Below are 20,968 nucleotides of genomic sequence, written 5' to 3'. Positions count from 1 at the left end.
CTGAGAGATAGCGTGGGTTAGAGCAGGTGGTAAGTTGCCAGGCTTCCCTTCAGCTCCAGGTCAACCTTAAATACGGGAGTGTCTCAGCTGTCAATAACATGAGGATATGAAGTCGTCAACAGATCCAGAGAAGCAACATTTGATTGACACTCATTTGGAGACTCTCGTGTGGTATGTCTTCATTTTTATTTTTTTGACATCCTGAAACACCAAAAAGTTCAACACAGATGGCTTTAAAACTGTTGACTTCCACATTGAGCCAGGCTGAGTGTAGATCTTCCGTCTTGTGTCAGGGTGAGCAGTCCAGAGAAAAAGTGCTCAGACTCAGAATGTGGTGAAGACGCCCTCCGTGTGGAGGGGCTGTTGCAGCACGAATGGCTCTGCCAAGAGGACGATTGGAGGTCGGTGACTGAAAGGGACTCGAGATGTTTGGCCAGAAAGAAGCTTTTCACTGCATGTGCCGTCAGCCTCGTGTTCATGACAGGAGAGGTCATTGGTGAGACAAAAGACTAATCCTAAATTTCCCTGCCAGCAACCTTGATTGTACCAAAAAATGAAGTTTATCTTGAATTGTTTTTTTACTGTTTCATACATAAATAATGTCCGTAAAGCTTGTTCAGTTTGAATCGCTCCCTACAAACTTAATCTTAAAGTGACACACTCAGGCTTCCTCTGGTTCCTCTGCCCAAACACACATACGGTTTCCTCTACAGGTGGATACGCCGCTGGCAGTCTGGCCATCATGACGGACGCAGCTCACCTTCTGACTGATTTTGTCAGCATTGTGATCAGCATCTTCTCTCTGTGGATCGCATCGAGGCCTAAGACAGGAACTATGACTTTTGGGTGGTATCGAGCTGGTAGGATCAAGTTTCTCACAAGTAGCTCTCAAGAATACACTCACCAGCCACTTTATTAGGTACACCTATTCAAGATTTGTTAACAGAAGTAGCAGTACAACACAGACGATCATACTGGGTGCCACTCATTTTGATGGTAGGGTCAGAATTTGGAATAAACAAATCAAAAGCATGAATCTGTCCTGCTTTGTATCGACAGTTTAGGCTGGTGGAGGTGCTGATGTTATGGTGTGATATTTTCTTGACACACTTTGGATCCCTTAGTACCGACCAAGCATCATTTAAATGTCACTGTTGATGGTAGTATCCTGCAGGAGAACAAACACGACATCCTGTCACAAAGCTCACATCATCTCAAACTGGTTTCTCGAACATGACAGCAAGTGCACTATACTCAAATGTCCTTCACAGTCAATAATAATAGAGCACCTTAGGGATGTGGTGAATGTGCAGTAACTGTGTGATGTTATTATGTGACTATGGACCAAAAGCTTTCAGCTCATTGTTAAATCTGTACCATGAAGAATTCTGGCAGTTCTGAAAGCAAAAGGGCGTCCAACCCGATACTAACAAGGTGTATCTAATCAAGTGCCCATTGAATTTATGTGCATATTAGTCCATATGAGTTGCACATACTCATATCCTTCATATTATCGGGGCCGTTTTTGACTCTGTTACTGTTTCACGCAGAGATTCTGGCCATGTTTCTATCTGTCGTGTCGATCTGGGCCGTGACAGTAGTGCTCGTCTTATCAGCCGTGCAGAGGATCTCCGACGGGGAATACGAGATTGACAGTGAGATCATGCTCATAACATCAGGCTGTGCTGTGGGGGTCAATGTCCTGTGAGTGTGCCGAGCTTACTTTATGGATCATTTCTGCTTAGTTTAGGGGGGCAGTCAGCAGTCTTTGTATTGTTTTACCCAGGATGATCCTGATCTTGCATCAGCCTGGCAGCTCACATGGCCACAGCCATGGGTTTGCCACCAACCTGACCCAGAGGGACAAACATGGGCAGAGGAACAGCCACGGTAATGCAAGTGTGAAGGCAGCTTTCATCCACGTGGTGGGAGATCTGGTGCAGAGTGTCGGTGTCATGCTGGCTGCCACCATCATCCACTTCTGGGTCAGTGTAAGATGAAAAATAACAGTAAAATAACAAAAATAATGATAGAGCACGGTCTCCAGGTACCCCGGCTTCCTCCCACAGTCCAAAGCATGCTATATGCAGGTTGTGACTTTTTAACACTGGCCTTGCTGCTGTAAATGAGCAGTATCATTCCATCATTTGTTTCTGATCATATTTCTGTCTTCTTCACAGCCTGAATATAAAGTAGCAGATCCGATTTGCACCTTCCTGTTCTCTCTTCTCGTAATTGGGACAACGCTTCCTGTCACAAGGGATGTTTTCAGGATACTACTGGAAGGTAAACACACTTCCCTCCGCCTGTGGTGACGTTCAGATTTTAGCGACAGTTTACCTAACGTGTCTATTTTCTGAAGGCGCTCCTCGGGACGTGAGCTTTGGTGCCGTGAGAGAGCTGCTGCTGTCTGTAGGAGGAGTCACCGCCATTCACAGTTTACACATGTGGAGCCTCAACACGACTCATTCTCTGCTTTCCGTGCACCTTGCCACAGGTAAGAGGCGAAGACAGTACTGTTACTAATGTGGAGAGGAAGCAGAACCTGCTCTAAAACTCAGTAAAAAAACAAAATTTCCAGTTTTATTATGCTGTTGTCAAATATAAGTTACTTGAAAATATGGCAAAAAAGAGAAAAAGAAAAGAATTAATTTGTTAATTTTCTGCTTTTGAAGTTGATATCACTGAAAATAGATACATATAAAAATCAAATAAGACTTGGAAATCCATAATAATCTGTTGCAAATCTGTCTGCAGATTTTTGGGAGTGCCCACTGCCCCCCTTGCCCCCCCCCGGTGGTGCCCCTGCTAAAACTATGGAGGTTTAATTAGAAATGAAACACCACACACCCATCCTGCACCTTTTATCCTGGTCCTGTAAACATTTGTTTATTGTTTGATCAGAATGTTTGTATTCTAAGTAAGTAGGATGGAAAACCCTTTGGCAAATATTGATCTATTATAGTAGTAATGTAAGGTGCCAGTCAACTGAAAAAGAAAGTTCTTATTGCTTCCATGAGAATTAGGAGGGTAAGAAGCAGCCAGGTGCTGCTAATCAGATGCATGTGATTAAATGATCATCAGCAAATGATTAATTCATTGATGAACTCTATAGAAGTAAAGGTTTTTGGCAATTTTCTGGAGCATTCTAGTTCTTTCTAGGAATGAAAGTCCCAGAAAACTAACAAAACAAACAAAACAAAAACAAAAACAAAACAACCCCAAGATCTAACTCTCAAATTCTACAGGCCTTAGTTAACATGTGAAATATTCAAGTCCATTGACGGCACGTTTAAAAAAAGACTGAGCAAGTATGACTTCTCTGCAATCATAACATGGCGGCACAGCTTAGGTTTGCAAAGTTGCATCTGAACAAAACACATACAGGAAGTAATGAAGAATATGGACACAAACGCCTAAAAACAACCCCAAAAGGTTGATTCGGTTCATCTGGACGTAGCCTTTTCAGTGGGAGAAACATTTTGTCACTCATCCAAGTGACTTCTTCAGTCTCAGCTGACTGCAGGTTTCCCCAATCTTACAAACAGTACATTTGCACAATGACTGAAACCAGCACCACTGAATGAACAATGGGCTGGGACGTCAGTTCCTTGATCATTAATATGCCAATTGATCAACAACTACTGATCAAAGACCACTGATCAATGGCCATGAGTACCATTCATAGAGAGTTGGGGAATGGCTGCAATCACTGCATTGTAAGATGGTGGAATCAAGGCCCCCTCCTCAATTCAGAGATGGTTTTTCCCTTTTCACATAAATGGCCTTCTTGACTCCGGGCTGCAACCAGCGTTCCTCCCTGTCCAGGATGTGTACATCCTCATCATTGAAAGAGTGTCCACTGAGCTGTAGGTGTAAATAGACTGCAGAGTCCTGGCCTGATGAGTTAGCTCTTCTGTGTTGTGGCATTCGCTTCGCCAGAGGTTTCCCTGATGTATAAATCACGGCACCCATTCCCCAACTCTCTATGAATATAATCTGATTTATATAGAACACAAAAACCCCCCACAAGTTCAGAATACACGATAAAGAGGTAAAATATTGTCTTTGGGGCTGAAGTTTTATTTACTTCCATGAACTTCTGAGTACAAGCAAAATTCTAGCATCAACAATAAAATGAAGAGGAAGAGCACTGACGATAAAATCAAGTCATTGTATTTATTTGTTTGTTTTTTTCCAGAGGAAGATGCTGATTCGCAGATCATCCTCAGGAAAGCAACAAGGGTCCTGCGCTCCAAGTTTGGTTTTACCAGCATCACAATTCAAGTAGAGAGCTGCAGGATTTCAGGCAGCAGTGTAGAGGTTTAAAGTTGACCGAACAGAGACTGGTGACTGCAAAAATAAAGGCACTGGGTGCTCCCATTTAACAGCTTCATATTTGGGACTGACCAGCTAATGGTACAGCTGAACATTTGTGGCTTGGTACCGCTTCTGCAACAGATTTTAAAGAATGACTCCTATGAGAGCAGATAAATGTGATAATGTACAGTTATCCGGCAAATGTAAAGTTATACATTTTGCTTTTATTTCCCCAAAAATTGACAAAGTTGTTTTTCTTTTGGAAAAATGTTTTTTGAGCTTATAACTGGAGCTTCTTTTGCACTAGTTACATGGGTGGGTCAGCTTGGCTAATGAGATAGATAATCTGCTGTAAAAAGATGGCTGGGTGTTTGTCCTGACATGCAGGTTGAATTGTATACACAGATCAATTCCATTGCATTCATTTTAACACAGGTGTACTCAGTCATAGATTATTAAGCAAACAGGATGTGCTTTAACAACGAACCACCCAAGAGATCTGAATATTTCTAAATAGTTTTAGATTTCAGGTTTTTCACAACTTGCCAAAATAAATTTGATGCATTAATTTTAGATCTATAAGAGCCGTGGGAAAAAATTACACTTTTGTCCATTTAAAATGTCAAACCTGACGTGTGTACTAAAGGTTTGCTGAACACATGCACAGTTTTTGGACAGTGTAGCTATGACTTGGTGGACATTCTTAATTTTTTAATATAGTTAATATGCAAAGTTTCCAATTTATCAATATATACACAACCTTTTTAGTATCTCATTTGGGAATTGGATTATAAAGTTGGCACAATAATTGGCTTTTGAAGTAACACTGTTTCAGATTTGTAACATTAGCCGTGTCAACACCACCTTTGTGTGACGTTTGAATCTCCTTTCATCACACACATCTGTCACTAAGACATTCTGCAGTTATAAAATTCTAAACTTGAATTTTTTTCTTGTGAATTAAAATATTTTTTTCATATGAATCTTCATTTTTTTCACCCTTTTCTTTACTTCTGTCTGCATTTTGCTTCACTCAATAGATCTCCGGTGCTCGCTAGAACAGATTTGGTTTGTTTTTTGCAGCATCAGTTTCAATTTATTTCAACTGACAATCCTGGTCAGATGAAGTACACTCCCTCAGATCATACAGGCACATAATTATGAGGTACAAATTTTTCAAACAATACATACAAAAGAGACATTATTAAGGACGGTATAGCAAGAGTTAGTCTGGATTGAAGTCCAGGTCAAAGCAAGCAATTACATGTTAAACAAAGATATGAAATTCCTAATAGGTAGAGATTATTCCAATATGCATTTTTTTTTATATGTACTGTAACAGTTTAGTTTAACAAACAGTAAAAAACCAACAAATCTAGGTAGTTATTAGTATATCACATAACAAAACCCTTTCTGGCCCGATGAGCCCAAAAATTTGCAGATAAGAATTGTTCAGCATGACAAAAATTCCTGGTTTCAACACACTTTCTGGAAAAGCAGTCTTCAATGTGTGGACTTGGGTTCTCCATCTTTCCAGTAGTTTCTGTAGGCCTCCTGGAACATGTTCTTGCAGGCGATTTTAGCTTGGAGTTTCGAGCAAATGAGAAAGGAGCCGCCCATTTTTCTGTGGAGGGAGTAGGTTTCCTCGGGCGGTGGCGTGAGACGCTCTTTCAGCATCACTGGGATGAGGTTGTGGATGCGCTCGGTTGTGCTCTGCATTCCAAAGTCAAAGGGCTTTTCTGAGTTGAAGGCCTCCCCGAGGATCATCACCGCATCCACGTGGGCGTTCTCCATCGCCTTAATGCAGAAGACAAGAAAAATGATCAAGAGGCTTTCAAGTAAATGTTGAGCATGCACAGAAACCTGCTCCTCTGCTTTTAGACAAAGAGATCAATATCAGTCTTATTTGTGTTGAATAGGACGCTGCACCCAGCAGCTTGCAACAGAGACTGGAAACAAGCTGAAATAATCCCTTCCATCAGCACTTCTAAAGCTAACACTTCATTCATCGTTGGTCACATATTTATTTTGCAGGAGGACATGGAGCCCAAACACAAAGCCAGACTCAATAAAAAATATTTCCTCTACCACAAGAGCTGCGAATTTGATTAAAGACACACAGGCCTGCTCTCAGCCTCAGGGAATAACTGTGGAGTTATGTGAAGAGACAGACTGAACAACACTGGAACACACTAAACCCACAGAAGAACTGTAGCAAGACGAGAGAGCAATGTGATCTTCAGGCACCATATAATAAAGAGAAAAATTTTTTTTCCACAGTATCTACTATAAGTAATTTTTACTATCATCTCATAACAATTCCCTTATAATAAAAACCAAGAGAGCGAGACTGTGTTCACAAAATATTAGTGCTGTTGTAGTTCCTGTTGGGTGCCACTAGAGGTCGCACCTAATAAATACTACTAGTGACTGAATATATCAAAACATTTCCAATAAAAATGTGGTGCATTTCAGAAGTTCCTCTCTTACTATCTTACTTTGAACACAGTAAGTTTGCTGTTTGACTGCATGAACCTTTCATGTCTTTCATGCTACATTCAAAAATACAACAACAGACAAATCATAAACACAAACTCTCAGCCACTGTTGAACTGAAGGAGTGTGGTGTGGTTCATTAGTAAAATTTACAATGTCCGTTTCTCACCTTTGACTCGTATCCTGTGAGGAACTTCATTTCTCTGGATTTCAGTAGGACACCTTCTCTGTCCTGATCTGCAGCCGCTTTTATAATCTGAGTGAGAGAAATCGCACCAGATGGTTTCACATGTCGAAAAGATATTTCTCAACTAAAATTCTTGTCTGCACAACAATAAAGCACCTCATCTGTCTTTAAGGTTTCAAAATAAGAACATTTTTACCTCTAGAAAGGTTTTCAACGGGTTGATTAATTTTGTGTGGTTAACATATTCTCACAGCAAAATGACAAAAACAGAATAACGTGAAAAGGACTGCAGTCGTGTCCCATGATTCAACAGCTTGTAGAACCACCTTTAGCGGCATTAACCTGAAGAACTCGTTTTCTGCACGGCTTTATGAGTCTCTCACAACATGGTGGAGGAGTTTGGCCCACTCTTCTTTATAGTGTTGCTTCAGTTCAGTTTCTGGGACCACAGCATTTCAATCAGCTTGAGATCTGGACATTGGGCTTTTGCAGCACCTCGATTCTTCTCTTTTTTCAGCCATTCTGTTCTAGACTGGCTGCTGTACTTTGGATCATTGTACGGTTGCATTTAGCTGCAAAACAAACCCAATCATCACCCCTACACCATGGTGTTTCACAGCTGATATGGGGTGTTTGTGCTGATATGCTGTGTTTGGTTTTCTCCAAACATGAAGCTGTGCTTTAGTCTCGTCTGTCAAAATGACTTTAACATGTTAACTGAGGTCTGCAGAGTGTGAGATGTAGCTAATGGGGCTTTTTGGGTGACTTTACAGGGAAACGCCTAAATGCTCCAGACCAGAAAACTCCAAAAACCTCTGTTCTCTATGGAGGTGCTCACACTTGATGTTCATTCAATCAAGCGCATTTCATTAGCAGTCTTGCCTGCTTAATTCTGTCAATCAAAGCAGTGTGCTAAGTTTTTCACATCCTTTTTACATATTTGTATGTGTGTTTAGTTTCTTGATAGTCTTCATGAACACTATTTTCCAAATACAAAACAAAATGTTGTAATTACATTCATAATCTAAGTGTACTTCATGTGACCAGAATTATCTGGACTGAGAATGGGTGAAAGAGTAGCCAATGTTCAAGAAACTTTGAAAGACTTTCAGAAACCTCGAGAACTACAAGTCGAGACCACTTAAAAAACATTACACGGCACATTAGAAGAATAATTATAAAGAAATTACATAACATTTGCACATCACTGTTTGAGAACTAGATAAACTAAATTCTCAGGCAGGTGTATGCATCTTTTCTTTTAAAATTCATGTAGCACAATAGGCAATAGCCAATGAGAACACTTCTCACCTCAATGTAGGTATCAGTAAAACTCTTGTTAAATCCTCGAGTAGCTCCAAAATCCAGCAGCGCAACCTGACATGAAGTCATAAAAACAGAAAACGTGCGTCAGTGAAAAGGAGAAAGATCAAATCCACACGTGTCTCTGGTACAACTCGGGCAAACTGACCTTATGAGTTTGTGGATCAAAGAAGAAGTTGGACCAGTTCGGATCGGTTTGCATGTATCTGAACTCAAAAAGCTCCCTCAGGCATAAAATAAGGATCTGCTCACAAATCTGGCAGAAGGAGAGACAACTGGAAGTGACATGAGGTGTTTTTATAAGTGGGTGTTGATACTTAAATAGTTATCTCTGCTACATGCTGCCATGTCTCAGGGTTTTGTTTTTTAAAGGTGGCATGTACCTCATCTTGGCAGAGCACAGGTGTTAAATATACTGTAAGTGGTGTGGAGTTTAGAGCAGAGTGAAGCTCTTAAAAGCATACCTCATTCCTGAGGTCCTGAGGGAGGTGTGTGGCCTTGTCCAGCGGGAAACCAGGCACCAGTGTTGTGGTGAGAACCTGCTTATTGCTTAGCTCGTCTATCACATCAGGCACACAGAAGAAGGGGTGATCCTTCAGCAGCTCGCTACCAAACACAAAGCAACAAAGTCAGAAGAAGCCCCTATCTGACCCTTCAGGTGCTCTGCACAGTGCAAAAGTCTTGAGCCACCCATTTCTTTATATTTTGCTTCCAAGGGGCCAAATGTTTTTGTCTGGTCTTGAGCAATAGTTCTCCGGGATTTTTGAAGGTCTCAAAGTTTTGTCTGTGGAAAATCTGGAGAACTGATGCGTCATCAGAAACTATCCCAACAGAAGGGTGGCTGTCAGGGAACCATTATTAAGGATAGGCTGGGGTATGAACAGTTATACAAGAACTGGATTGAAAACCTCTTGGAGTGCTGCATTCCAGCCAGATGAAATTCAGAAAAGTACTGTTAGATGTTGATTTTTATTTCTGTCTTATTGTTGCAATCATGGACTGTCAAACTGAATTGCCCATTGTGGGATAAATAAAGTTATCTGAATGTGAGCCACCACGCAACAACGTCTGAAAAACATCTGATTGGGAGTTGCTTCATTTTTCAGCATGATAACGCCAAACACACTTCCAATGCAGTAAAAGCACACCTAGACACACACATACACACATAATATAGAAGCTTGCCTAAGAGTTCAGGCTATATTGAAGAATAATGATGGCCATAACAAAAATGGAATTTCAAGCTTGTTAGATTTTTTATTTTTATACATTTCCATTTATGTTGGAACATGTTTCAATAAATTGAGGGGTGGGGCTCAAGGCTTTTGCACAGTACTGCATGTTCATGATCTAGTTGCTGTTTGTTGCCAAATGGCTCCTTTATCAAAGCCGCCTGCTGCTGAAAATGTCAAGGGCATGAACCCAAATCAAAAATATCTTTAGGACTCATTATGACACAACAAGCGCTGTGAAGGTGTTACTATGGGAACTCTAAGGAGAGAAAAAAGTAGGTTCTTCAGCAATCTTTGTGTATACTGTATATCATTCATTATGCAGCAGCTATTATTGTAAGTTGTTGCCTGGTAGGACTTTCCAGGAAAAACTGGCAGAGACCAAAGGTTAAAATAAGTTTGTATGTTGTTAAACAAAATAAGAGGGTTCAAAACATCCACGAGAAAATACTTTGTAGTAAGAAATACAGTACAGTAGCTAAAATCCCCCAAAATACCAAAAAAAAGTGGCACCAATGGTGAAACAAACAGAGTCTCTGAGGAGGCGGGAAAACAAGTGAATTCTGGGAATTTGACGCAAAAGCCACAGACTATATGAGAAATATTTTTCAAACCCTTCAAAATCTAAAACCTAACAACGCATTTATACATAAACAGCTAAATAATATAAAATATAAAAAGAATACAGATAAAAGCCACAAGCCAGAATGTCAATAATGCAGCAGCTCATCTGTCTCACAGTCCATCACAATTCACAGGTGACTGTCCATAAAATGACAAACGTGACCGTGATCTTGAGCAGTTTTAGTGAAGACCAAGTAGGTGATCACTGTGTTTCACTAAAATCTGAACAGTATTGTGTGAGTAGTAGCGATTGTGGCTACCTGTAGCTAGATGGAAACTCTGGTGCAAAGCATGCTTCTAGCAAAGACAAATAAAACATTACCCAAGCTCAGTCGATTTAGTAAGAATAAATGCAAACAACTCACCTAAATTTTCTGGCACAATTTGCTTCCCTTATATAATCACATTCCAGCGCCAGCTCTCGGCTCATGACCTCAATGAGATGCTCAGGAAACAAACCTGGAAAAAGAGGTCAAATGGGGGGGGGGGGATCATTGCGGTCGAGCTGTAGGTTTACAAAGATCAGACAATAGCAGCTGTTATCCCTAAATGATAAGAAAAATACCTTCAGGCAGTGCGTTGCTTAACCTCAGAGCAGTCATGATATTATTCACGTCACTCTCGATACTCTTTGCTATTCCAGGGTACTGAAGGAAAAGATTTGATTGAGTTATTTTATTCTATTTGCTGACTTATGACCCACTTAACATCTGCATTTATCTCAGCACAAACACTTCTCTCACCTGAATTTTCATAGCTACCTCCCTGCCATCCTTCATCTTTGCTAAATGGACTTGACCAATGGACGCGGCTGCGAACGGCCTCTCCTCGAAGTATTCCAGTTTGTCCCTCCAGTTTGGGCCGAGATCATTGTAAATAACTTTCTGTAGAAAGAAAAAGAAAAAAAATTAACTGGAGAAATGTAACTTTATTTGTATAGTTTGCCAGTGCTCTCTATACTGTACCATCATCTGCTTAGTAGGCATGAAGTCTGCACTCTGTCGAACTCGCTCAAAGATTTTAGCCAGCTGAGGGTTGATAAAGGCGTCATCTGATAGACAAAAAAGAAAAGTACTGAGCGAATGAAACGCATGATGATACCTATAGGGTAAGTCATGTCGTTTAAAAAATAATAATCCAGGTGTTATTGAAAAGACAGGAGGCAGAGCTGAAAATTAGGATTAAAATGAATTGAAAATGCTCAGGGTGAGACGGTTTACAGAGGATGTGGATATACTGGATAAAGGATGTTGAATATGGAGCTGCCAGGCAGGAAGAAAAGAGGAAGATCACAAATAGGATTCGTAGATGTTGTGAAGGGGGACATGCAGAGAGTTAGTGTCACAAAAGAGAATGACAGGGACAGAGTGAGGTGACCCCTAATGGGAGCAGGTAAATGATGAAGTAGTAGTAAAAACTATCCATTTGCACTGCATTTTTTTAAGTGTGCAAAACTTTTAGTCTTAATTAAATCCTTGTTTTTAAATGAAAAAATACCTCAAAGCTTAAATTTGGCTAGCTGGTATCATGTAGCGAGTTAGACTAGAGCTGAAAATGGTGCAGAGGAGAGATAAGAATGAACTAAAACAGGGTCCAGACCACAGCTGAGTTAGGTTTAACACTCTATAGGTCCATCACTAAGATCAATCTCCTTCACATAAATTAAACTATAAAATATATAAATAGAAAATAGAAATATAACCATTAATGTAGCTTTACTGTAGTAGAGACAAGTGTTTCCCTTCAAATTCTTTTATTATCTAATAATATATTCAAAATGTAAATAAGTTTACCGTCATATGGGAAGAAAAACAACAAATCCTCATATAGCTGAAAAACTGGAAATAGTTGTTGTTCTGTATTTTTAACGTGAAAACTAATAATCACAAACGGTTTCACTTCTACTCTCCTTGCAGATAAGGATCGTTTGAAAGCTGAAGAGATACTAAACGGACCTTGAAGTGACACCGTTTTGTCAACAGCTTCCCCCTCCCCCCCCTCAAGGTCAGTATTAAGATAAACGAAGTTAGTTGATGATAACGCTGAAACTGTGTCACACCTGGCTACCATGTCAGTTTGGATAAGGGAAAATAAAGCTTTAAAAAAAAAAAATCTTTAAAACAAGTGTTGTTGAACAATCTTGTGGTTTCCTTTAAAAGGTTGCTAAGGATTAATGTTTAAAAAAATGCTTAGCTGAATGATTTTATCACAGGGATCATACATGACTGCACAGGCCAGAGCTGAAAAACACGACTGCGCTGTAAACATGCTTTTTAAAGTCAACAGACCACAGTCAGGCTAGACTCTGCCACCTACAATAACTCCACTGGAATTGCACGTATTGTGTACAGCTGGCCCGATGTTTATTTTTGGGGATGACATTTTAAAGTTGGTGAAGCGAACTCATTTGTTAGCCAGCGAGTCCAAATCAGAGGCATGACAGAGTCTTGTTGACAGGTTGAAGCAGCAGACAGTAGGCATGTTTAGTCTGTGATGGAAGTTGAACCTTTATTTGTACACTGACACATGTGGGTTTCCTGCTTATAATATGCCTCAGCAGTTTGTCCAGATCCTCATGTCCTTGTATCACGTGAGATCAGTTAATACTGTATCACTAAAGATTAACTCCTGCTTGTGTTTATAGTGATTAACACAGCTGAGATCCATTAAGGTGCATCATTCAGGTGTATGTGTCTGTGCCTCACCTTGAATACTGAGCATCTGTCCAATTTTTAGAGCAGCGCCTCGAACTTTGCAAAGCGTCCGGACAATTCTTTGAGCATTGGCTTCAGAGAGGAAAGCATTCGAATCCATTATAGCCTTTTTGTTACCTAGAAAACACAAAAACTGTTTATAACATGTGCCAAGACAACTCGCAACTGAACATGTGTCTTAGAAAAATCCAATCCACAATAAATGCCACCATTTTTCTTTTCTTCCTAAATATGCAAATCCATGTTATCCAGGAACATTCTGCTTTCTCTGTCTTAAAGTGTCCCCACTTCCTAGATGTTTAGTGGGGTTCAGGTCAGGTGAGTGTGGAGGAAAGACTAAAAGCTTTAAGATAATCTGCTTGATCGTGCTTTGTGTGTACAGCTCACTGAGGACCAGCTATATTTATAACAGGTGAAAAATGTCTGCAAGATTATTTGCTTGAACAAGATTCTGATGAGTGGATCGACTGAACACATGCTTCAGTGGAAGGTTACATCCAGAGGAAATGTGACCTGCTGCTCAAAGCAAGCAACATAATCAATACCACTAATCTGCTTAAATTCGAGTCCTGACCTAGAGCCAATGAAGCATCTACAATATCGCTTTCTAACTTTTAGTCATAACATTAGCAATTTTTTAACATCAATTTAAATCCACAAACTTTCCATTTTTATTTCCAACAAAACAAAACATTAAAACAAAACATTACAATAGTGTCCTGCATTTCCCCAAACATTAAAGTACAAACCGGATTCCAAAAAAGTTGGGACACTAAACAGATTGTGAATAAAAACTGAATGCAATGATGTGGATATGGCAAATGTCAACATTTTATTCAGAATAGAACATAAATCACGGAACAAAAGTTGAAACTGAGAAAATTTATCATCTGAAGGGAAAAATATGGTGATTCAAAATGTCATGGTGTCAACAAATCCCAAAAAAGTTGGGACAAGGCCATTTTCACCACTGTGTGGCATCTCCCCTTCTTCTTACAAGACTCAACAGACGTCTGGGGACCGAGGAGACCAGTTTCTCAAGTTTAGCAATAGGAATGCTCTCCCATTCGTGTCTAATACAGGCCTCTAACTGTTCAATCGTCTTGGGCCTTCTTTGTCGCACCTTCCTCTTTATGATGCGCCAAATGTTCTCTATAGGTGAAAGATCTGGACTGCAGACTGGCCATTTCAGTACCGGATCCTTCTCCCACGCAGCCATGATGTTGTGATTGATGCAGAATGTGGTCTGGCATTATCTTGTTGAAAAATGCAGGGTCTTCCCTGAAAGAGATGACGTCTGGATGGGAGCATATGTTGTTCTAGAACCTGAATATATTTTTCTGCATTGATGGTGCCTTTCCAGACATGCAAGCTGCCCATGCCACACGCACTCATGCAACCCCATACCATCAGAGACGCAGGCTTCTGAACTGGCGTTGATAACAACTTGGGTTGTCCTTGTCTTCTTTGGTCCGGATGACATGGCATCCCACATTTCAAAAAGAACTTGAATCGTGACTCGTCTGACCACAGAACAGTCTTCCATTTTGCCACACTCCATTTTACATGATCCCTGGCCCAGTGGCGCCTGAGCTTGTGGATCTTGCTTAGAAATAACTTCTTCTTTGCACTGTAGAGTTTCAGCTGGCAACGGCGGATGGCACGGTGGATTGTGTTCACTGACAATGGTTTCTGGAAGTATTCCTGAGCCCATTCTGTGATTTCCTTTACAGTAGCGTTCCTGTTTGTGGTGCAGTGTCGTTTAAGGGCCGGAGATCACGGGCGTCCAGTATGGGTTTACACCCTTGACCCTTACGCACAGAGATTGTTCCAGATTCTCTGAATCTTCAGATGATGTTATGCACAGTTGATGATGATAACTGCAAAGTCTTTGCAATTTTTCGCTGGGTAACACCTTTCTGATATTGCTCCACTATCTTTCTGCGCAACATTGTGGGAATTGGTGATCCTCTACCCATCTTGGCTTCTGAGAGACACTGCCACTCTGAGAAGCTCTTTTATACCCAATCATGTTGCCAATTAACCTAATTAGTGTTAATTGGTCTTCCAGCTCTTTGTTATGCTCAAATTTACTTTTTCCAGCCTCTTATTGCTACTTGTCCCAACTTTTTTGGGATTTGTTGACACCGTGAAATTTTGAATCAACATATTTTTCCTTTAAAATGATACATTTTCTCGGATTAAACTTTTGATCTGTCACCTACGTTCTATTCCGAATGGAATATTGACATTTCCCATCTCCACATCATTGCATTCAGTTTTTATTCACAATTTGTTTAGTGTCCCAACTTTTTTGGAATCCGGTTTGTATTCGCTGATATTCTGTGCTTACGTAAGCTTCTGCTTCCACCCAGAAAATACTGAACCCCAATATCCAGAATTAGACTACCATGGACATCCTGACGATAAACCGGAAGGTGTGTAGTTTACTCACGATTGCTTATCTTAACAGTCTCAGTTAAACGACAGGTCAGCTGTGCAGGTTTAGAGGAGCAGCTATAGCTTTCCTGACATCATTAGCAAAGCCCAAACATGAGGATCAACCTCAGCAGACTCGTAAAGCAAAAGTCTCCTGTTGTCACCTTGTTCTTTGGGTTTTAAACTCTTCTTGACCACTTCTGCGATTGCTCCGATGCCAAGTCCAACTGCCAGACCTGCAAAAGGAAGTGAATAATTTTTAAAAAAAAACAAAAAACAAACAATTCACTGAATAAACTGCTGCAAAGATGAAGTTAACATTATCAGTGTTGGTAACTGCTTGCAAGAGCAGTGTTGCCCTTACAAACAACCTACTTGCATATGATAACTACTGCAGAAAAAAAAGAACGTGATAACAACAATCAGTAACCAGACTTGGGTATAATTTCTTAAAGCAGCACCAAGGAAGGCTCAGGGGCAAATGGAGGCCAAGAATTAGTGAGAGAAACATTTGATACTTCTACGAGAAGGCAGCTGATGGCTGATTGCACGTTTTCCTATTAGCTGGATTCTCAGGCATGTTCCAGAAACGTTTTTTCTGCTACTGATACTCTGTAATTTAAGTCTTGTGAGGGAGCACGTCAGCACTTCCCACAATCTCACCCCACCTCTTGAAAACTGCTGACCAAGGTCATGAGGTCAGACTCTTTCCACTAAATCCAAAATTAAACTTTGATACCCAAACACTTTACAGTATGAGGAATACAAGCAACAGTGGCTATTCTACTTAGAAAAAAAACAGACGTCTGTATAAACGGCATGTTCAGGCTCTGTGAGGGAGTTTTTACTCAAGTGCATGTTGACGTCTCGCTGAGTTAGACTTGGAGGAAGTGCCAGCACTGCCAAAAACAAATTGCAGAACTAGTTTGCAGAACTTCTATCGCAAAAAGTCGTTAGTTGCTCATGAAAATCCCAGACTCCATCCAGGATTATCATTTTTAAAAAGGTCAGATTCTCATTTAATATATAAAAATAAAAGTGAGCTCAACATTAAATTGGTTAACGATTTTTATGGATGTTCTCTCAGTTTAAAGAAAAAATCCCACTAAAGAAGCTGTAACTGATTATTTTAAAACACATTTTTGGGGGGAGTGTGATTAGTTTTCAACACTGCTGCTGCTTCACATTCATGCAGATCACACTTTGACAGCACCTGGCAGCAGCCCAGTATTCCCACACAAGCTGGCGTTGTCCAGTTCTTGCCCAGTGGAGCAACTCAGGGTCAAATGAGTGTACTGAGAGGTACACTTTGTTTTGAGATTTACAGACATTTTTTAATTCAGGTTTTATTGTGGCAAATACCCTGGTAAAGAAATCACCTACCTCCAAAGTTTACCAGCCTTCCTATCCGTGTGACGGGTACCTTCTTCTCTCGAGCTTTTTCACTAAGCTGAAATCAAAGGAAATCAAATGTAAACACTTCACTGCAGCTGTGAAACACACACTCGCATTTATCATTAAAACACTCATTTACAAAAAAGAGAGAGAGAGTAGATACCACTTGCGTATGCTGCTTAAAGTCCCTTTTCTTGTTACTTCTTGCTTTATCGATATCCTCCGATGTCAGCCGCCCCACTGTGGTGTTGTCCTGGTTAAATAGCCTCGTATGTCCAGAGAACAGCCGACTTGACCAGTCTTTGTGGTACCTCAGACCTTTATCACATCTTGCACTGCAGGTCCTCCGATGCACATTTGCACTTCCTGTTAAGCTTGTACTGAAGCAAGCAGCCATAGTGGAGTATCTGTGAAATGTTGTGCCTCTGTAGACGCAGACTTTCTCGTTCTCCTGAAAGAACAAAACATGACATTCAGCAACATTTACTTATGCAGCTGTTAAGTAAGGATGGGACAAAATGTTTTTTTGCTTTCTCTTGTGATATGTTACCGAAACGCTGGCGCCAAATATCAATATTTTTATTAAAACAAAGATGATAACTAAACTTCAGGGAAGAAGAGAAGAATCTTGCAGCAGAAAAATGGCAAGAAAGCTAACAAATTTAAATTTAAATATTATAATATTCTTAAATAATAATGACAATACACACAGGCACAACAATGCTGTTTATAAAAGCATAATTCCTGCGTTTTTCCCCTTTTAAGTGGTATTATACTATGGTGATATGATGCTGCAGTGATGTGTTGTAGGTGACCACCTTGCAATATATAAATTTATCAGTTCAGCAGGATTGCTGTATCATGACATTATTATTATTATCGAGGTAAAGGTATTGTGAGAGTACTGTATCATGAGTAGAGATGCTGGGACCAGCCAACAAACTGCAGTCAGAGCATCTCTAATCATTAATAGTGTTCAGTGCAATGCAATACAATATAATGTTGTTACAGTGATGCACTGCATGTAAAGTTACTTCTAAAATAGCTGCACTGCTACTTAATTTACAAGTTGTTGAATTATGTGTTTAATGAGCACATGGATTAACAAAATTATAAAGATCAAAAATAAATAACAAAAGCCGAGGTCCACAGATGTGGAGCTTGATACAGGAAACATTTCTACATAAGAAGCCCTATTTGAGCTGTTTTTTGCCAACTATGCAGCAGATTTGTGGAAAAAGCAATAGTAAGGGTGGGATAACATGTTAGTTATTACATCAAGTAAATAAGAAAAGAAATAATAACTCATATTGTGTAAAACATCACTTTTGCAGTAATGTGAGCTGTTCCCACCCGTGAGGTTCGCAGGTTTGTAGTATCTACAGCACATAAAACCCTTAAAGAAAAACCTGCTAACAAATTAGTTCTGTTAAAGTAGAAAATAAACATTACAGCTGTATTCCTCCTGATGCACAGAGCTCTGCATGAAACTCCTATTAAAGTGGAACAGAAGATGGGCTGGCATTTACAGAAAAGGGCCCACGCAGAGGTGTTTCTAATGAAAGTGTATTATAATAAATACACTGTAAACTGCTATTAGATACAACATCAGTGTTTGGTATCAATTAACAGGTTACAAAAATACAGTACAAGTTCACGCTGTTGCCTTCAGATCCTTCAGCTTGGTGCAAAAGAGAATCCCTGGTGTAAGGCGTTATAAATACTAAAACCAGGTGTATACAAATCCAGCTTCTGACCAGCTCAGTTCAGAGGCTGTTATTTTAGTCCCAAAAGACTTATTGATTAATTATTAAATATCCAAAGTACAAATCCTTTAATTTTAACTATGAGCCTTTACTTCCCAACAGCGAATAAATAACAGAAGCAGTGCCGCACACTTGGCGGGCTACTATTATGTATTTATTTATTTTTTTAAATACCCCTATCAGGCTATAGGAAATCTGTTTGTATCCTTCACAGCCTGCTTCACAAACCACCCCCTCTCACTTCTGCTTCTGTACTACCTGCCTCCAGAAGCCTCTATCTACTGCTGCTCTGCTGCTGATGAGGTCATAGTGAACAAAAAGCAAAAACAGAAGGTATCTGCGCTGCATGCAATGTGAAACTTGATCCTAGTCTGCAACTGCAACTGCCCAACACCCAAATCACAGCTGACTGCTCACCCTTGCCGTTCCAGTGGTGTGATGAAAGTTTACCAGCCTCTGGTTCCCGGTGCCAGTTAGGCCGCCTGGTGGGGCTCTGCAGGCCGCCTGCTTTACCCACTTAAGACTCCTCCAGACCACGGTGTCGCCTGCCATGCTGCAGCTGTCGGTTAGAAACCTGCAGGGGAGTAAGGTCTTTGAAACAGGTGCTGGGGTGTCATGCAGAGATGTGTGAAGTGGTGTTGCTCTTCTGGGTGAATATCCGTTTATGTTTTCACACTTGAAGAGTACAACAAGACCACGGATAGCACGCTTAAGCAAAACAACAAAATAAACACTGCAAAAGTGTGATATTGACGTTGCTAACAGCCTGGATAAGAAAGGAAAATTTAAAAAACAAACACAAAGAGAAGCTTTCAAAACAAACCCGAGACAAAAGGCATGGACAAAGAAACAACTTCCACTCACCACTAACAAAAGCTTCGCAACACACGTCCTCACACGTCCTCCCCGCTCAGTGAGCGTGAACACCAGCGAGCATTGTGCTACTGTAGCATGAGCCACGTTCACCTTGATTTAACTCGACACAATTCCCTTAAAAACCTCCAGCGGGACGAAGGAAAAAGGCGGGCGACGCGCTGGAGGACGTGCCGATTCTCTCCGAGGCTCCCCCGGAGGAAGTCTAACAAACACGGGCCAATGAGGCAAACTTCAGCCGCGGGCTCCAGCCATCAACAAACGCCTGTACTGGCTGGACAAACTGTCAGTCGCCCCTCACACGTCAGCACGCGACCGGTTGACGTGTCCTCCAATGGGGCGGTGCGAGATGTGAACACGTGAGGCGTTCACGAGCAACAAGCAAGAAAGAAAAAAAAAAAGGACACATGGGGGAGAAGTATCCGTCAAGGCTTTCTGCCAGACCATGTGCTGGACATGCGCTCTCTCACGTTCGATGAAAGGTTACTATGGCCACGAGAAGTAGTACAACGCTCAAAGTAAATGGTTATTTATTTATTTATTTATTTATTAAGATAAGGTAAATCCATATTTGCCCCAAAGGTGTACCAGAGGCTACTCAGAAATTTCCACAATTTACAACAACAACAATAATAGTAGTAGTAGTACAACAGAGCAAAATAATAGACAATGTACTACTGTAATACTAGATATATTTATTAATTTATTTCTTTTTTTTAAACCAAATTAATAAACACAAAATTTAAAGATCTTTCTCGACATTTTTATTTTATTTTAGCTAGTTTTTCAAGTTCACAAAATTGTTTCGGTTAGTTTTCTTTTTTTTTAAAGGTCAATTTGTTATTTTTATTTTAGCCAGCGGACACCTTTTTTTTTCCAGGTCTAGGTTTATTTTTTTGTTTAGTTTTAGTTAACTCTTTCCTTTTTCTTTTTTTAAGTTAACTAGTTTTAGTTAACTCTAATAACCATGCTTACAAGCAGGGGTGTGTCTAGAAGGTGGGGGGTGGGGGGATCGTAGATCACATAGCGGTTTACACATTCGTCTAACAAGTGAAATACTTCCAGTTCAATAACACGAATACACATAATTCACTTTGGAGTTGCTATAGGAAGAGGATGCAGCGGGAAATACAGCCAGATCAAACATGCAGAGCTATCCGTTGTGGCGCCACTTGGGGAAAAGGGAGTAGCTTAAAGTAGATTTTATTATTAATCGAGCTACTGAGCATTAGATAAGCAATTAAAAGTAGCAGTATCCCTGACATTAAAGGGATATACATATAAACAAGTCAATAATTATGATACAATAACATCATGCTGGGTTATATGATTCTGAAAAGTTTCATCCCACATGATGAGTACATTTACTTTAGATGCTTTAAATATATTTTAGATATACAACCTGTCAGCAGTTAAGTTGCTTAAGTAGAAAAGGTATAAATGCCTTTTCCACTTTCCCAAAATAAGTGTCTTGAAATTCATGTCCAACATCACTTTTTACCCAAAAAAATCGGCAATAGGACACATGATATGCACATGAGCCTGAAATTGTATTTCAGAACACAGGGGAACAAAATGCACATCTGCCTCTGTAAAGTG

General features: G+C 40.2%; 2 protein-coding genes across 3 annotated transcripts; one reads left to right on the top strand and one right to left on the bottom strand.

The window, feature by feature from the left end:
- The first annotated feature begins 10 nt into the window (after positions 1 to 10).
- On the top strand, positions 11 to 4,361 carry LOC116318053 (zinc transporter 2-like). 2 transcript variants are annotated; one of them, XM_031736961.2, is made up of 8 exons: positions 11 to 171; positions 294 to 496; positions 714 to 860; positions 1,551 to 1,704; positions 1,787 to 1,985; positions 2,181 to 2,286; positions 2,363 to 2,497; positions 4,202 to 4,361. In XM_031736961.2, exons 1-8 carry the CDS (start codon positions 107 to 109, stop codon positions 4,327 to 4,329), a joined length of 1,137 nt encoding a protein of 378 aa, XP_031592821.1. In that variant the 5' UTR covers positions 11 to 106; the 3' UTR covers positions 4,330 to 4,361. The 2 variants fall into 2 exon arrangements, with proteins under 2 accessions (XP_031592821.1, XP_039459267.1); XM_039603333.1 differs by lacking the exon at positions 4,202 to 4,361 and adding an exon at positions 2,758 to 3,534.
- On the bottom strand, positions 4,063 to 19,678 carry coq8ab (coenzyme Q8A, genome duplicate b). Its single transcript, XM_031736960.2, has 15 exons — positions 19,361 to 19,678; positions 18,914 to 19,070; positions 16,894 to 17,181; positions 16,719 to 16,785; positions 15,500 to 15,571; positions 12,888 to 13,013; positions 11,148 to 11,233; positions 10,926 to 11,066; positions 10,748 to 10,829; positions 10,548 to 10,641; positions 8,791 to 8,932; positions 8,475 to 8,582; positions 8,315 to 8,380; positions 6,986 to 7,072; positions 4,063 to 6,117 (listed from the first exon to the last, which is right to left on the bottom strand). Exons 2-15 carry the CDS (start codon positions 19,046 to 19,048, stop codon positions 5,824 to 5,826), a joined length of 1,788 nt encoding a protein of 595 aa, XP_031592820.1. The 5' UTR covers positions 19,049 to 19,070; positions 19,361 to 19,678; the 3' UTR covers positions 4,063 to 5,823.
- Positions 19,679 to 20,968: the final 1,290 nt, after the last annotated feature.

This window comes from Oreochromis aureus, linkage group 19, assembly GCF_013358895.1.
Source record: "Oreochromis aureus strain Israel breed Guangdong linkage group 19, ZZ_aureus, whole genome shotgun sequence".
NCBI lineage: Eukaryota > Metazoa > Chordata > Actinopteri > Cichliformes > Cichlidae > Oreochromis > Oreochromis aureus.
This window is presented reverse-complemented; position numbering and strand designations above follow the sequence as displayed.

Bases quoted from the DNA above. Each gene is read 5' to 3' on its own strand.
- LOC116318053 (XM_031736961.2), top strand. From the start codon at position 107: ATGAAGTCGTCAACAGATCCAGAGAAGCAACATTTGATTGACACTCAT. The intron at 861-1,550 runs GTAGGATCAAGT...TGTTTCACGCAG, and splicing joins TTTTGGGTGGTATCGAGCTG to AGATTCTGGCCATGTTTCTA. The intron at 1,705-1,786 runs GTGAGTGTGCCG...TGTTTTACCCAG, and splicing joins GCTGTGGGGGTCAATGTCCT to GATGATCCTGATCTTGCATC.
- coq8ab (XM_031736960.2), bottom strand. From the start codon at position 19,048: ATGGCAGGCGACACCGTGGTCTGGAGGAGTCTTAAGTGGGTAAAGCAG. The intron at 10,830-10,925 runs GTGAGAGAAGTG...CTTTTCCTTCAG, and splicing joins AGGTAGCTATGAAAATTCAG to TACCCTGGAATAGCAAAGAG. The intron at 10,642-10,747 runs GTATTTTTCTTA...CTCTTTTTCCAG, and splicing joins AAGCAACGCACTGCCTGAAG to GTTTGTTTCCTGAGCATCTC.